This window comes from Salvelinus namaycush, chromosome 15 (genome assembly GCF_016432855.1).
Source record: "Salvelinus namaycush isolate Seneca chromosome 15, SaNama_1.0, whole genome shotgun sequence".
NCBI lineage: Eukaryota > Metazoa > Chordata > Actinopteri > Salmoniformes > Salmonidae > Salvelinus > Salvelinus namaycush.
The window spans coordinates 14,738,595-14,756,618 of record NC_052321.1 but is presented as its reverse complement, the minus strand read 5'-3'; the positions used below and the strand labels follow the sequence as shown (position 1 = coordinate 14,756,618).

The window sequence follows — 18,024 nt, the reverse complement described above, 5'->3', positions numbered from 1 at the left end:
AGGTCAGCCATATCAGCTATGTTTTTTTAAAGGCAGTAAATGATGCTGAATAAACTGTTTCGCTGCCAGACAAGGCTCCGCTGATAGCCAGGTGTAGCAGTGGAAAGGATTCACTCCATGGTGCTAAAAAGAAAGCACTGCTGTTGGGACAACTTTATGTAGGCCCTAACAGTTTGTAGCAACTATTTGTCACTGTTATAGTGCAATTAATGTATTGTTTAGTGTTGTGTTGTGTAGTGGCTTTGCTGGCATGCATAAAACAAATGTTTTAGTTTGCCACACCAAGATGTGCATGCTAAAATCGCCACTGGCCTTTCACATAAGCTTTGAGTAAGATCCCAATTTCATATCCCTTCTTTCAATTAGTATTTTAATGTATTAATTTATGCTGAGTAGATAAAGACCTAAAAAAACAATGGTGAGTTATATAGTGGTGGTACAATGATAAACATTAGATAGTCTCCCTCAAATCCCTCTCTTCCGTGTTATGTTATAATCTACTGCTCCTCTCTTCTGTCCCTCCGGGCTTCAGCACCTGAATGCACGACACTGTCTGTCTGTAGTGTCCATACCAGGGTTGCTATGGCGACCACGGGTAGCGTTTCTTCCTACGCAAGGAGACGAGAGCCACTTGTTAAACCCAGACGGATCACTCGCGCATTGGGGGGGTAATGGAATACTAGTCATCGCTCCTCAGCTACAGGCATCGGTAATTATCGGACTTGCATACATTAGACTGTCGTCAGCTATGTCGGGGCTTTGTCAAAGATATGCCGAGCGGCGATTGTGTCGCTGTAGTTGGTAAACGCATTGGATGACCCTGTTGTGTTTTTGTTTTGTTGCTGACAAGTTCCTCGTTGCTGCTTTGTTTTGTGTCTAGAGCGGCGTGCTGTCCAGATGGCAGCTCGCTGTAATCAGCTTTATGCGAGAAGGGCAGAATGTCCACCACACGCCTCCAGACTGTGAGGTAAGACTAGGGACAAACTCGCTGACATAAATCGAGTTTTCTATATTTAAATGTAAAAATGATATAATACTTTATTGTTAAAAAAAAAAACATAGTTGTATTAGCTTATTTAATCAAGGAACTGTGACTGTGTGTTAGTTTATTGGACAGCAACTTGTTGCACGTTGTAGCCAGTGCGCAAGCAGCGTAGCTTCGATAAACCTGCCACTGAGGCAAACAGCAAAGCAAATTATGAGTTTGTGCTTGGTTTAGTTTGACATATTTGTTGACTATTGTAACATTTGCTGAATATATTTAGGCTACTTATAGACAACCACGTTGCTGTTCAGTAGACAGCTGTCAATGACTAAGTCATTCACCATTAAACCCTCTGCACAATCAGAAAGAGATGGCACTAAAGTTGCAAATATTGTAGCTAGTTAATGTTAACCTAATAATATCAGTTTTACCTAACCCCCTAAGCCCCAATTTCCCCAAAACTCTGAGAAACGGGGCATTTGAGGATCACAGAGATAACCCAAGAAATCCCTAGATACCCCTGCAAAAAGGACACTTTGTTCAATTTAACAGCAGGCAGAAAGGAAATGTTCCGTATCTGTTTAGCTTTCCCTCGATCAAACGAAACATAATAGCCTTGGGCAGGCACTAGCCTGCATGACATGTCCCCCTAGATTCGTTTTATGTCTGACTCCTCTCTCTCTCTCTCTCTCTCTCTCTCTCTCTCTCTCTCTCTCTCTCTCTCTCTCTCTCTCTCTCTCTCCTCCGTATTTCTCTCCAGGTATGCGTTGGGGTGAAATCCAAGCTATCATGTGAAGGATTTGGTTGTGTGTGTGTGTGTGTTAAGCTGCGCTGCCTTACCCAAGGCAGTGGTCTGTAAAATGTCACCTCCAGCACTGTGACCATCATGACTTATTCAACGACTCAGCTTCAGGCGGCTGCCAGGCCAAACGGACGGAGCTGGACCTCACTGAAAGAGGGGATGACAGAGAGAGGGGTGAGAGGAAAAAAAGGGGTTAGAGGGAGAAGAGAGATGAGAGGAGAGAACAGAGAAAGGCAGGAGAGAGGGGTAAAAAGGGAGAGAGTGGGAAGTGAGGCCTGTTTGAGAGGGGAGACAGAGTACAGAATGGGAAGAGAAAGAGAGGGAAGATGTGTGTGGAAAGTGGAGAGAAAAAGCGGACAAGGAATCCGATCCTCGCTCTGGCTCTACATCCTGGTCCTCTGCCTCACCTTTGACCCTGCGACCTCTCAGGGTCACTTCCCCCGGCTGGAAAACATCGGAGCCCACAAGCCCGTCACCCTTTCTCCTGCCCGCTCCAGCTGCGGCACTCCCGAGCGCACCACTTACTGCCACAGCCCCACCTCCCTGGAGGAGCTCCACAACTGCAGCCAGGCGTTCTGCAACCAGGAGTGCCCCTACCGTTCTTCCACCCCACCCCATGCACCCCTACTGCTTCCCGCACACTGGGGCACCTGTGTCACCCAGGACGGGCTGGATACTCGCTCCCGGGCAGGAACAGGGGGAGAGGGGGTTAGAGAAGGGGATGGATCCAGCAGGAGTGTGATATTCCGTTGGACCAAGGGAGGATGCGTGGCCTCTCCTCCCTTTCAGAGTCAGGGACATCTGGGCTCCTTCACCCTGGCTGTGTGGATCAAACCTGAGGCTCCTGGAGACATGTGCGTATCACAAGTATTCATTGTTATGTCTTTTATGTGTTTATACTGTTGTTAAAAACTGTATCAAGATGTTGAAATGCACTTTGTAACTCAGTTCATATAAGTGCCTTATATAAGTAGGCATTGGTCTACAAACAAAAAAGAAAGGAAATTCAAATGAGCACCAAACTGCCTATTCCACCTATGCTCTAGCAAGGTTTTCCAGCACTGTTATATATAATGTAGTTCGGTCCAGAGAGAAAGATAAGACAGGACCATGTTAGAGAACAATCAGGTCAGAGAGGGCCAGGAAACCTGAGGCCTGGGTAGTGGTGTAAGGAGGACAGGACAGGATAATAGGCATGACTTTCCTTCAGGACAACCAGAGAAGCAGAGCAGGGTGTCAAGTGAGGGGCTGCATCCGAAATGGAACACTATGGCCTATATAGTGCGCTACTCGGGCCTTGGTCAAAAGTAGTGCCCTAGATAGGGAATAGTGTGCCATTTTGGATTCAGGCGGGGTAAGGTAAGGTGTTACTGGGAGAGCTTACATGGTGCTGGGTTACACACACTTACAATCAGATCAGTTCCTTCTCTGGTAACTGTCTGGCAGCACTCTGTCTATCAATCAATCACACAGGGCTGTGCATTGTGAATCCCTCTCACACCTGTCGTTTGACATGTATCAGTCTTTGTTGTGACCAATATGGCAGCTATCAAAGAGGCTAGATGAAAGGCTTTCTGTCCTCTCCCTCCAAACACACATGACCACTGACCGTCACAGCTGCACATTCTAACATATACACACAGTATGCAGAATACATATTCACTGACTATGAATCTGATTGTAGGCATATGTGTTCCTTTGGGTAAAAGGCTTAGCTTAAGGACCATATTATGATATTGGTCTGTGTTCTGTTGCTTTAAGTCCAGTGAATCATGTACCAGTTAGTCTGGTTACACTTTTTGCCGATTGCTTCCACACCGATAGTGAATGCTCAGACAAAAGCATCAAAACCTTCACTTTTGTAACCACGCCTTAAACAAAGGCACCAAAAGTACGAACACATTTTCTGCATTGCACTTTATTTGCAATTCTGCAACACACTTCAAAACACTACACACTGTTTCTTACATGAGACACTTTGTTCAAGAAGGAAATCTCTTGCAATCATTGGGAAAACACTTCTATTCAAAATGCAAAACATTCCTGAAATTGGCAACACCCACACACACACATGAAAACACATACAGTAATTGAACACCAATTAGTCTGAGCCTTACCACTACAAATAGACCTCAGGTAAGATCACTTCTTTTGTGAGAACTTAACAAACGTGGAGGCAGTGGGAGCGAGAGGAAGAGGTAGAGGAAGAGAGAGAGGACGAGGACAAGAACAAAGAAGGGTACCAGGCAATAGACGGAGACATATTTCTGACGACATTAGGGCTACTTTGGTGGACCATGTCATAAATCATGGCCTGACGATGAGGGAGGCAGAGAGTCCAGCCCAACCTGAGTCCAGCCCAACCTGAGTCGCTACACGGTAGCATCCAGAATATGGACATTTAGACTGGAGAACAGGTATGTCTTCAACTTTCTACACTAGACTGTACCTATGTAATTGTTGCACATCATTCTGCATCCCAGTACAATACAATATAGTCCTACAATATTAAGTCTATGCTCCTCAGTGAACATAAAAATAGGTATAGTGCTGTGAAGTACATGTAATACAGTTGTGATGTTACTCAGTACAGTATGTGATAAAGAACCTAACCAATGACATCATATTCTTTCATTTTCTACAGAACTGCCAGACGACCTCCTGAGGGTGGAAGGCAACGTCTGTTCACCATGAACAGGAACTGGCCGTTGTCAATCTAGTGTTGGCAAACAACAACATCCGCCTACATCAACTACGAGAGCAAATCATTGCAGATCACACAACCTTCCATAATATCAACCGTGTCAGTAGGTCGACACTCTGCCACATCTTGCGTCAACACCAACTTACGATGAAGCAGCTGTCCAGGTTTCCATTTGAGAGGAACAGTGTTCGATGTCCAGGGTTCCATTTGAGAGGAACAGTGTTCGATGTCCAGGTTTCCATTTGAGAGGAACAGCGTTCGATGTCCAGGGTTCCATTTGAGAGGAACAGCGTTCGATGTCCAGGGTTCCATTTGAGAGGAACAGCGTTCGATGTCCAGGGTTCCATTTGAGAGGAACAGCGTTCGATGTCCAGGGTTCCATTTGAGAGGAACAGCGTTCGATGTCCAGGGTTCCATTTGAGAGGAACAGCGTTCGATGTCCAGGGTTCCATTTGAGAGGAACAGCGTTCGATGTCCAGGGTTCCATTTGAGAGGAACAGCGTTCGATGTCCAGGGTTCCATTTGAGAGGAACAGCGTTCGATGTCCAGGGTTCCATTTGAGAGGAACAGCGTTCGATGTCCAGGGTTCCATTTGAGAGGAACAGCGTTCGATGTCCAGGGTTCCATTTGAGAGGAACAGCGTTCGATGTCCAGGGTTCCATTTGAGAGGAACAGCGTTCGATGTCCAGGGTTCCATTTGAGAGGAACAGCGTTCGATGTCCAGGGTTCCATTTGAGAGGAACAGCGTTCGATGTCCAGGGTTCCATTTGAGAGGAACAGCGTTCGATGTCCAGGGTTCCATTTGAGAGGAACAGTGTTCGATGTCCAGGGTTCCATTTGAGAGGAACAGCGTTCGATGTCCAGGGTTCCATTTGAGAGGAACAGCGTTCGATGTCCAGGTTTCCATTTGAGAGGAACAGCGTTCGATGTCCAGGGTTCCATTTGAGAGGAACAGCGTTCGATGTCCAGGGTTCTATTTGAGAGGAACAGTGTTCGATGTCCAGGGTTCTATTTGAGAGGAACAGTGTTCGATGTCCAGGGTTCTATTTGAGAGGAACAGCGTTCGATGTCCAGGGTTCCATTTGAGAGGAACAGCGTTCGATGTCCAGGGTTCCATTTGAGAGGAACAGCGTTCGATGTCCAGGGTTCTATTTGAGAGGAACAGTGTTCGATGTCCAGGGTTCCATTTGAGAGGAACAGCGTTCGATGTCCAGGGTTCTATTTGAGAGGAACAGTGTTCGATGTCCAGGGTTCTATTTGAGAGGAACAGCGTTAGAGTCAAAGACCTTCGCTAAGACTATGTGCAAGTAAGTGTCACTGTACTATACTGTAATACAGTAATGGCAGTAGATTGTGTCCTATTGGCACTGCATAGATACATTCAGACAAAGCAGTCATTCTGGGGGTTGGGGGGGGGTTGTCTGTGGGGGCACCTGCCTTAACTGTAGCTTGTAGTTTTGACTGAATGTGTCTGACTCAACCCGCCCCCCGCCCCATCCTTGTGTGAAAATGTAGACATTGTAGTCCTGTGTTTTGAGTTACACCATATTCACAGTACAGTGTATGTATTTTCTGTTACAGAGAGTCCTGGACTTTGATGCAGCTGCACAGCCTCATGAGTTCATTTCCATTGATGAAGCTGGATTCAATCTAGCTAAAACCAGGCGTCGGGGCCGACATGTTATAGGACAAAGAGCCATTGTGAATGTCCCTGGGCAGCAGGGGGGAAATATCACCTTGTGTGCCGCCATTAGTCTGCAAGGCGTTCTCCATCACCATGGCACCCTGGGTCCCTACAATACTGCAACACATAATGGATGCACTACCTAATGCAGTTGTACAGGACGGACCAGAGCAGCCCAGGTTTGTTGTCATCTGGGATAATGTTAGTTTCCACCAAGCTGCTCTGGTCAGGGACTGGTTCACCAACCACAATAACTTCACAGTTGTACAGGACGGACCAGAGCAGCCCAGGTTTGTGGTCATCTGGGATAATGTTGGTTTCCAACGGGCTGCTCTGGTCAGGGACTGGTTCACCAACCACAATAACGTCACAGTTGTATACTTGCCTCCTTACTCCCCATTTCTCAATCTGATTGAATAATAATTTTTGGCTTGGAGTTGGAAAGTGTATGACCGCCAACCACATGCTCGCCTGCCTCTTTTGCAAGCAATGGAAGAGGCATGCGGAGACATTGAGGTAGGGTCAGTCCAGGGTTGGATACGGCAAGGTAATATTTTCCCCGTTGCCTAGCCAGGGATGACATTGCTTGTGATGTGGCCAGACCCTAACAAGGCGGGATCCATAAACCACCCACCTCATCCCTTACAATACTATTTGTTTACCCTTGCAATGTAATTTTACTGTAATTATTTTTTGTTTCTGTGAGTTTACAGTAGCATATTGTATTGATTACTGTACTGTAATTCTACTTTTCTTTGTGGTTTTGTTGTTGTAAAAACTTGCAATGGCAAAAAAATAAGCTGTATATATTCTGTTTATATTTTTCCTGAAGCCTTTTTATTTTTGTGTTCATTGAAATGTGAGTAGATGTACTGTACTGGAACAATCTTTCACAGAACCCTGTATGAGAAAATTAAAAAGGTACGGTCTTAATACGGTCTTAAATACCTCTATAGACCGGAAAGGAAATCACACTACAAACTATCACCCTCAGGCACTTAAGGAAATCATGAATGTCATGGATATATTGGAATTAGTGGATATATGGAGACTTAAATACCCTGATTTAGTGAGATATACATGGCGGAGGCTGAATCAAGCTAGTCGTCTTGACTACTTTCTTATACCATTCTCTCTGGCACCAAAAGTTAAAAAAGTGTTGATAGGGGACAGAATGCGGTCGGATCATCACATAATTGGCATATATATTTCTCTTACAGAATTTCCACGTGGGCGAGGATATTGGAAATTTAATCAAAGTCTACTAGATGATAAATTGTTTAGAACTAGGACAGAAGATTTTATAACTGACTTTTTCAGACATAACATAGGTACAGCAGATCCCCTTATTGTATGGGACACTTTTAAGTGTGCCTTTAGAGGCCATGCAATTCAGTACTCATCTATAAAACAAAAGCAATTTAGATCAAAAGAGTCCATATTAACAAAGGAAATTGAAGGACTAACAGTACAGTTAGATAGCAATAAAAACAGTACCATAGAGGCACAGAATAAGTTAGAGGAAAAACAAAAAGAAATGGAGGAACTTATTCAAGAAAGATCCAGTGTAATACATTATAAAAATAAAGCGAACTGGATGGAATATGGGGAAAAATGCACCAAATTCTTTTTCAATCTTCAATATAGAAATGCTACCAAAAAAAATGTATTAAAACTTGTTACAAATGATGGAGTCACGCATGATTCACCAAATGATATTTTGAAAGAGGAAGTAAAGTACTTTAAGAATATGTTTTCGTTTCAGGCTCCTCCATCTCCACTAACTGAAACTAATTGTATGGATTTTTTTCCTATTAATAATGTAAAATTAACATCTGTACAGAAAGACTCATGTGAAGGCCAAATTACAGAGGAGGAACTGCTTGATGCAATTGGGGCCTTTAAGGATGGGAAAACTCCAGGGCTGGATGGCATACCAGTGGAAGTATACAAAACTTTTTTTGATATACTCAAAGGACCATTATTAGCTTGTTTTAACCACTCCTATATAAATGGTAGATTATCAGACACGCAACAAGAAGGTCTGATATCGTTATTACTGAAACAGGACCCAAGTGGTATATATAAAGATCCAGTCCAATTAAAAAATTGGAGACCTCTTACACTTCAGTGTTGTGATGCAAAAATCCTAGCAAAATGCTTGGCGCATAGAATAAAAAAAGTTTTGTCAGATATTATTCATCCTAATCAGACAGGTTTTTTACATGGACGATACATTGGAGATAATATAAGGCAAGTACTGGAAACAATAGAACACTATGAAATATCGGGGACACCAGGTCTGGTTTTCATAGCTGATTTTGAAAAGGCTTTTGATAAAGTACGACTGGAGTTTATATATAAATGCCTAGAGTATTTCAATTTTGGGGAATCTCTTATAAAATGGGTTAAAATTATGTATAGTAACCCTAGGTGTAAAATAGTAAATAATGGCTACATCTCAGAAAGTTTTAAACTATCTAGAGGAGTAAAACAAGGTTGTCCACTATCGGCATATCTATTTATTATTGCCATCGAAATGTTAGCTGTTAAAATTAGATCAAACATTAATATTAATGTCATGTTTTGTCTTTTGATTATCATGTCTTGTCCCTGTGCTTCCCTTCCATTTGTCTCCCTCTGCTGGTCTTAGTAGGTTCTTTCCCTCTCTCTTCCCCTCCCTCTCTTCCTCTCTCGCTCTCTCTCTATCGTTCCGTTCCTGCTCCCAGCTGTTCCTCATTCTCCTAACTACCTCATTTAATCTTTCACACCTGTCCCCTATTTTGCCCTCTGATTAGAGTTCCTATTTCTCCCTCTGTTTTCCGCTTCTGTCCTTGTCGGATCTTTGTTTGATGTTTGCTGTTCCGTGTCCTGGTTCCGCCCTGTCGTGTTTTTGCCTTCATCAGATGCTGCGTGTGAGCAGGCGTCCTGGTTCCGCCCTGTCGTGTTTTTGCCTTCATCAGATGCTGCGTGTGAGCAGGTGTCATCTAAGATATATCCAGGAGTACCGTTTTGTTTAAGTTTGGAATAAAGACTCTGTTTTTGTTAAGTCGCTTTTGGGTCCTCATTCATCTGCATAACAGAAAGATCCGACCAGTATGGACCCAGCGACTACGGATTCTCGCAACACTGCCATCGAGATCCAGGGAGCAATGCTCGGCAGACACGAGCAGGAATTGTCTGCTGCTCGTCATGCCGTTGAGACCCTGGCCGCTCAGGTTTCCAACCTCTCAGGACAGTTTCAGAGTCTTCGTCTCGTGCCACCTGTTACTTCCTGGTCTTCCGAGTCTTCGGAACCTAGGGTTAATAACCCACCATGTTACTCTGGGCAACCCACTGAGTGCCGCTCCTTTCTGACCCAGTGTGATATTGTGTTTTCTCTCCAGCCCAACACATACTCACGAGAGAGAGCTCGGATCGCCTACGTCATATCACTCCTTACTGGTCGGGCTCGGGAGTGGGGCACAGCTATCTGGGAGGCAAGGGCTGAGTGTACTAACGATTATCAGAGCTTTAAAGAGGAGATGATACGGGTTTTTGATCGTTCAGTTTTTGGGAAGGAGGCTTCCAGGGTCCTGGCTTCCCTATGTCAAGGTGATCGATCCATAACGGATTACTCTATAGAGTTTCGCACTCTTGCTGCATCCAGTGACTGGAACGAGCCGGCGTTGCTCGCTCGTTTTCTGGAGGGACTTCACGCTGAGGTTAAGGATGAGATTCTCTCCCGGGAGGTTCCTTCCAGCATGGACTCTTTGATTGCACTCGCCATCCGCATAGAACGACGGGTAGATCTTCGTCACCGAGCTCGTGGAAGAGAGCTCGCGTTAACGGTGTTTCCCCTCTCCGCATCTCAACCATCTTCTCCCATCAGCTCAGAGACTGAGCCCATGCAGCTGGGAGGTATTCGCATCTCGACTAAGGAGAGGGAACGGAGAATCACCAACCGCCTTTGTCTCTATTGCGGTTCTGCTGGACATTTTGTCATGTCATGTCCAGTAAAAGGCCAGAGCTCATCAGTAAGCGGAGGGCTACTGGTGAGCGCTACTACTCAGGTCTCTCCATCAAGATCCTGTACTACCTTGTCGGTCCATCTACGCTGGACCGGTTCGGCTGCTTCCTGCAGTGCCTTGATAGACTCTGGGGCTGAGGGTTGTTTTATGGACGAAGCATGGGCTCGGAAACATGACATTCCTCTCAGACAGTTAGGGAAGCCCACGCCCATGTTCGCCTTAGATGGTAGTCTTCTCCCCAGTATCAGATGTGAGACACTACCTTTAACCCTCACAGTATCTGGTAACCACAGTGAGACCATTTCCTTTTTGATTTTTCGTTCACCTTTTACACCTGTTGTTTTGGGTCATCCCTGGCTAGTATGTCATAATCCTTCTATTAATTGGTCTAGTAATTCTATCCTATCCTGGAACGTTTCTTGTCATGTGAAGTGTTTAATGTCTGCTATCCCTCCTGTGTCTTCTGTCCCCTCTACTCAGGAGGAACCTGGTGACTTGACAGGAGTGCCGGAGGAATATCATGATCTGCGCACGGTCTTCAGTCGGTCCAGAGCCAGCTCCCTTCCTCCTCACCGGTCGTATGATTGTTGTATTGATCTCCTTCCGGGGACCACTCCCCCTCGGGGTAGACTTTACTCTCTGTCGGCTCCCGAACGTAAGGCTCTCGAGGATTATCTGTCTGTTTCTCTCAACGCCGGTACCGTGGTGCCTTCTTCCTCTCCCGCCGGAGCGGGGTTTTTCTTTGTTAAGAAGAAGGACGGTACTCTGCGCCCCTGTGTGGATTATCGAGGGCTGAATGACATAACGGTTAAGAATCGTTATCCGCTTCCCCTTATGTCGTCAGCCTTCGAGATGCTGCAGGGAGCCAGGTTCTTTACTAAGTTGGACCTTCGTAACGCTTACCATCTCGTACGCATCAGAGAGGGGGACGAGTGGAAAACGGCGTTTAACACTCCGTTAGGGCATTTTGAATACCGGGTTCTGCCGTTCGGTCTCTCTAATGCTCCAGCGGTCTTTCAGGCATTAGTCAATGATGTACTGAGAGACATGCTGAACATCTTTGTTTTCGTTTACCTTGACGATATCCTGATTTTTTTCACCGTCACTCGAGATTCATGTTCAGCACGTTCGACGTGTACTCCAGCGCCTTTTAGAGAATTGTCTCTACGTGAAGGCTGAGAAGTGCGCCTTTCATGTCTCCTCTGTCACTTTTCTTGGTTCTGTTATTTCCGCTGAAGGCATTCAGATGGATCCCGCTAAGGTCCAGGCTGTCAGCGATTGGCCCGTCCCTAAGTCACGTGTCGAGTTGCAGCGCTTTCTCGGTTTCGCTAATTTCTATCGGCGTTTCATTCGTAATTTCGGTCAAGTGGCTGCCCCTCTCACAGCTCTGACTTCTGTCAAGACTTGCTTTAAGTGGTCCGGTTCCGCCCAGGGAGCTTTTGATCTCCTCAAGAAGCGTTTTACATCCGCTCCTATCCTTGTTACTCCTGACGTCACTAAACAATTTATTGTCGAGGTTGACGCTTCAGAGGTGGGCGTGGGAGCCATTCTGTCCCAGCGCTTCCAGTCTGACGATAAGGTTCATCCTTGCGCTTACTTTTCTCATCGCCTGTCGCCATCGGAACGCAACTATGATGTGGGTAACCGCGAACTGCTCGCTATCCGCTTAGCCATAGGCGAATGGCGACAGTGGTTGGAGGGGGCGACCGTTCCTTTTGTCGTTTGGACTGACCATAAGAACCTTGAGTACATCCGTTCTGCCAAACGACTTAATGCACGTCAAGCTCGTTGGGCGTTGTTTTTCGCTCGTTTCGAGTTCGTGATTTCCTATCGCCCGGGGAATAAGAACACCAAGCCTGATGCCTTATCCCGTCTCTTTAGTTCTTCTGTGGTTTCTACCGACCCCGAGGGGATTCTCCCTGAAGGGCGTGTTGTCGGGTTGACTGTCTGGGGAATTGAGAGACAGGTAAAGCAAGCGCTCACTCACACTGCGTCGCCGCGCGCTTGTCCTAGTAACCTTCTGTTTGTTCCTGTCCCTACTCGTCTGGCTGTTCTTCAGTGGGCTCATTCTGCCAAGTTAGCTGGCCACCCCGGTGTTCGGGGTACGCTTGCTTCTATTCGCCAGCGGTTTTGGTGGCCTACTCAGGAGCGGGACACGCGCCGTTTCGTGGCTGCTTGTTCGGACTGCGCGCAGACTAAGTCAGGTAACTCTCCTCCTGCCGGTCGTCTCAGACCGCTTCCCATTCCTTCTCGACCATGGTCTCACATCGCCTTAGACTTTATTACCGGTCTGCCTTCGTCTGCGGGGAAGACTGTGATTCTTACGGTTATCGATAGGTTCTCTAAGGCGGCACATTTCATTCCCCTCGCTAAGCTTCCTTCCGCTAAGGAGACGGCACAAATCATCATTGAGAATGTGTTCAGAATTCATGGCCTCCCGTTAGACGCCGTTTCAGACAGAGGTCCGCAATTCACGTCACAGTTTTGGAGGGAGTTCTGTCGTTTGATCGGTGCTTCCGTCAGTCTCTCTTCCGGGTTTCATCCCCAGTCTAACGGTCAAGCAGAAAGGGCCAATCAGTCGATTGGTCGCATTTTACGCAGCCTTTCGTTTCGAAACCCTGCGTCTTGGGCAGAACAGCTCCCCTGGGCTGAGTACGCTCACAACTCGCTTCCTTCGTCTGCTACAGGGCTATCTCCGTTTCAGAGTAGTCTTGGTTACCAGCCTCCTCTGTTCTCGTCCCAGCTCGCCGAGTCCAGCGTTCCCTCCGCTCAGGCTTTTGTCCAACGTTGTGAGCGCACTTGGAGGAGGGTCAGGTCTGCACTTTGCCGTTACAGGGCGCAGACTGTGAGAGCCGCCAATAAACGTAGGATTAAGAGTCCTAGGTATTGTCGCGGTCAGAGAGTGTGGCTTTCCACTCGTAACCTTCCCCTTACGACAGCTTCTCGCAAGTTGACTCCGCGGTTCATTGGTCCGTTCCGTGTCTCTCAGGTCGTCAATCCTGTCGCTGTGCGACTGCTTCTTCCGCGACATCTTCGTCGCGTCCACCCTGTCTTCCATGTCTCTTGTGTCAAGCCTTTTCTTCGCGCTCCCGTTCGTCTTCCCTCCCCCCCTCCCGTCCTTGTCGAGGGCGCACCTATTTACAAGGTACGGAAGATCATGGACATGCGTTCTCGGGGACGTGGTCACCAGTACTTAGTGGATTGGGAGGGTTACGGTCCTGAGGAGAGGAGTTGGGTTCCATCTCGGGACGTGCTGGACCGTTCGTTGATTAATGATTTCCTCCGTTGCCGCCAGGGTTCCTCCTCGAGTGCGCCAGGAGGCGCTCGGTGAGTGGGGGGGTACTGTCATGTTTTGTCTTTTGATTATCATGTCTTGTCCCTGTGCTTCCCTTCCATTTGTCTCCCTCTGCTGGTCTTAGTAGGTTCTTTCCCTCTCTCTTCCCCTCCCTCTCTTCCTCTCTCGCTCTCTCTCTATCGTTCCGTTCCTGCTCCCAGCTGTTCCTCATTCTCCTAACTACCTCATTTAATCTTTCACACCTGTCCCCTATTTTGCCCTCTGATTAGAGTTCCTATTTCTCCCTCTGTTTTCCGCTTCTGTCCTTGTCGGATCTTTGTTTGATGTTTGCTGTTCCGTGTCCTGGTTCCGCCCTGTCGTGTTTTTGCCTTCATCAGATGCTGCGTGTGAGCAGGCGTCCTGGTTCCGCCCTGTCGTGTTTTTGCCTTCATCAGATGCTGCGTGTGAGCAGGTGTCATCTAAGATATATCCAGGAGTACCGTTTTGTTTAAGTTTGGAATAAAGACTCTGTTTTTGTTAAGTCGCTTTTGGGTCCTCATTCATCTGCATAACAATTAATGGATTAGAAATCCGTGGCTTAAAAACTAAGGTGTCATTGTACGCTGATGATTCATGTTTTCTTTTAAAACCACAACTAGAGTCTCTCCACGGCCTCATAGAGGATCTAGATACCTTTGCTATCCTCTCTGGATTAAAACCAAATTATGATAAATGTACCATATTACGTATTGGATCACTAAAAAATACACATTTTATATTGCCATGTAGTTTACCAATTAAATGGTCTGACGGAGATGTGGATATACTCGGTATAAAAATCCCAAAAGAAAGAAATGATCTCACTCCAATAAATTTTTATAGAAAGTTAGCAAAAATAGATAAGATCTTGCTACCATGGAAAGGAAAATACTTGTCTATTTGTGGAAAAATCACCCTGATTAACTCTTTAGTCATATCACAGTTTACCTATTTGCTTATGGTTTTGCCTACACCTAGTGACCTGCTTTTTAAATTATATGAACAAAAAATATTCCATTTTATTTGGAACGGCAAGCCAGATAAAATTAAAAGGGCCTATTTATATAACGAATATGAATTCGGAGGGCAGAAATTATTAAATATTAAAGCATTAGACCTCTCACTAAAGGCATCAGTCATACAAAAGTTATACTTAAATCCAAACTGGTTCTCTAGTAAATTGGTACGAATGTCTCATCCTATGTTCAAGAAGGGCCTTTTTCCCTTTATTCAGATTACACCTGCTCACTTTCGGTTGTTTGAAAAGGAAATAATCTCCAAAATATCCTTATTTTTTAAACAAGCCTTAGAAAGTTGGTTGCAATTTCAGTTTAATCCACCTGAAAGGACGGAACAAATAGTACAACAAATATTGTGGTTAAATTCAAATATAGTAATTGATAAAAAAACTGTATTTATCGAAGAAATGTTTAAAAAAGGTATAATTTTTGTGAATGATATCATAAATAGGACTGGTGGAGTTATGTCACACATGCAGCTCACACAGACATATGGAAATGTCTGCTCTACCCAAAATTACAACCAATTAATTGCAGCATTACCACAAAAATGGAAGAGGCAAGTAGAAGGGGAAAAAAGTAAGGAACTTGTATGTCGGCCCTGTATTAAAGAACATAAATGGTTAAAGAAAAGTGTGATAAATAAAAACATATACCAATTTCATTTAAGGACCAAAAAACTGACAGCTGTGCCATATAAATTGCAAAATAGTTGGGAAGAGATGTTCGATGTACCCATTCCATGGCACATGGTTTATGAATTGATACGCAAAACAACGCCGGATTCAAAACTTCGAATTTTTCAATTTAAATTATTGTACAAAATTCTTGCAACTAATAGAATGTTATATATATGGGGTATACAATCTTCCCAGCTCTGTAGATTCTGCTGTGAGGAGGCAGAGTCATTAGACCATTTATTTTGGTATTGTCCATATGTAGCTCGTTTTTGGTCACAGGTCCAGGAATGGCTGAAGAATTGCAACATTTGCCTAGAACTAACGCTACAGATAGCAATACTGGGGGATTTGAAAAGCCATAGTCAATCAATCAATAATATAATAATTATTTTAGCAAAAATGTTTATTTTTAATTTACAATCTGTAGAAGCTATGAGAATAGGAAGGTTCAAATCTTTTGTGAAGCATCACAGCACAGTTGAAAAATATATGGCAAATAAAAATCCGAAATGGATGATGTTGGAAGATAGATGGGAAGGGTTGAGTAGAACTGAAGGGTGGGACTAATAACAAGATAAACAATGTAGGGCATACGGGATCTGTGAAATGTGTATAGGTGCGGAGCTTTTGTGAAATAGCACAGTTACAAGTGGAAATAAAATTGGATGGACAACAGAAATAGAGGAAGGACTAAGAACAAACAAGAGAGAACTATTATAAAGTAGTCTGTGTCTGTAAAATAGGTATAAGATGTATAAATTGAAGGTAAAAGCAGAAGTGTTTATTAGTTTACTCCAATTGGGGGAGCGGTGGTAGGGTTGCGGGGAATAATAATAAAGGTATATTCTTTAAAAAAGTATGTATGTCTATATAGGTATGTGTATGTATATATGTATATATGTATGCATGCGTGTATGGATATATATATTTACCCAAAAAAATATGGGGGATTGGAAATGATGCAGACAATTACATTGGAAGCAACATTCTTTCCGCAATATTAAGCTGATCCACCCCCAAAAAAAAAAACAAAAAAAAAACAAAAAAAAAAAAAAAAAAGGTATACAAAGTACTAAAGACAGACAGTGTTTTGTATAAAATATATCAGTGTGTTGCTGCTTGAAAGAGTAATTCAAATGGTGCATGTGTGTATCATTTTGTTGCAAAAATGCCATTTTGAAAAAGGATTGTTAGGTTTTGATTGCAGAGTTTCATTTTGACATAGAAGTGAGATGTTTAGTGAGTGTGTGAGTGTTGTCTTATCTGGCTTGTGTGTAGAGTTTTGACACAATGAGCCAAATTCCGCAACAAGTATGTAAGCAATCGCAAAAAACTGTAATGAGGCTGTGTGATTTGTGTTAGGCTATGTGAGGAATCTGTCCATGGATCTCTGGCATCCTAACACAGGACTCACAGCCATTCTACTGCTGCCACACAGATAATGAAGAGGCTTACTTTGGGAATTTTATATAAAATTATAACAAACACAAAACAGGAATTCAAGTGACCATTAGTGTGTGTGTGTGTGTGTGTGTGTGTGTCGGTGTATTGTGTGTGTGTGTGTGTCGGTGTATTGTGTGTGTGTGTTATCATACCAGCAGCTGTGGCTAGTTTAGATCAATGGGAGAAAGATTGCCCTGTGTGTTTCTCCGTGTATACAGGGAGCATCCACTCAAAGAGCACTTTGTTTTCCTCCACTTTGTTTTCCTAGAAAATGACAGAGTAGAGAGGGGGATTGGCGAGGGGGAGCGGGCATGGGAGAGGGGGAGAGTAGATGGGGAGGGGGACCGGAGTGATGAATGGTCTGAGAGACAGAAGGATGTCTACACACTGTCATCTCAACAGGTAGTTACTAGAGAGCCATGTTACAAAGGACTACATCGGCTCTATCATCAGAATTGATTGAACCTATTTGTTCTTAATGTAAGGTTATGGTTAGGCTTTAGGTTAGGGGTAAGGATAAGGTTACAGTTAAGTTTAGTTCTGTGGCTGTGCTTAGAAGGACCAGAGAAGGAGTGAGCTGGTTTTATTCTCCTTAGGGAGTTTCTCCTTAATACCTACCAGTATGCCAGACTCAGGATAACATGACACTAAAAGATGTGTCGCTGCACTCACCCTAGACACTCGGTCCAGCCACACACACATGCTCGTACCTACCCACGCAGGCATGGACGCCCAAGGCATATACGCAAGTCCAGACACACACCCATACACACCCCTGAGAGGACTGGCCCAGTTCTAAGTAGACCAAACCAGCAGAAACTCAAGCTACATTTCATTCCACACAGTTGTCCCTTCCCTCTGCCCTGCCCCCTCTGCTCTGGCCCCTCCCCTCTGCCCTGTCCCTTCCCCTCTGCCCTGCCCCCTCTGCTCTGGCCCCTCCCCTCTGCCCTGTCCCTTCCCCTCTGCCCTGCCCCCTCTGCTCTGGCCCCTCCCCTCTGCCCTGTCCCCTCCCCTCTGCCATGTCCCCTCTGCTCTGCCCTCTCCTCTCCCCTCCCCTCTGCCCTGTCCCCTCTGCCCTGTCCCCTCCCCTCTGTCCTGTCGCTTCCCCTCTGTCCTGTCGCTTCCCCTCTGTCTTATCCCCTCCCCTTTGCCCTGTCCCCTCCCCTCTGTCTTATCCCCTCCCCTTTGCCCTGTCCCCTCCCCTCTGCCCTGTCCCCTCCCACTCTGCCCTGTCCTCTCCCCTCTGCCTTGTCCACTCCCCTCTGTCCTGTCGCTTCCCTCTGTCCTGTCGCTTCCCCTCTGTCTTATCCCCTCCCCTCTGCCCTGTCCCCTCTGCTCTGTCCCCTCTGTCCTGTCACCTCCCCTCTACCCTGTCCCCTCTGCT

The 18,024-nt window shown here is 45.4% G+C and overlaps 1 protein-coding gene across 1 annotated transcript in view; it reads left to right on the top strand.

Annotated features, from left to right (window-relative positions):
• The first annotated feature begins 1,871 nt into the window (after positions 1–1,871).
• LOC120059784 (usherin-like) overlaps positions 1,872–18,024 on the top strand; it is a 201,418-nt gene continuing 185,265 nt past the window's right edge. The window contains exons 1-2 of the mRNA XM_039008832.1: positions 1,872–1,961; positions 2,217–2,654. Of these exons, the coding sequence (XP_038864760.1) occupies positions 1,872–1,961; positions 2,217–2,654 (528 nt within the window). The remainder of the gene's footprint in view (positions 1,962–2,216; positions 2,655–18,024) is intronic.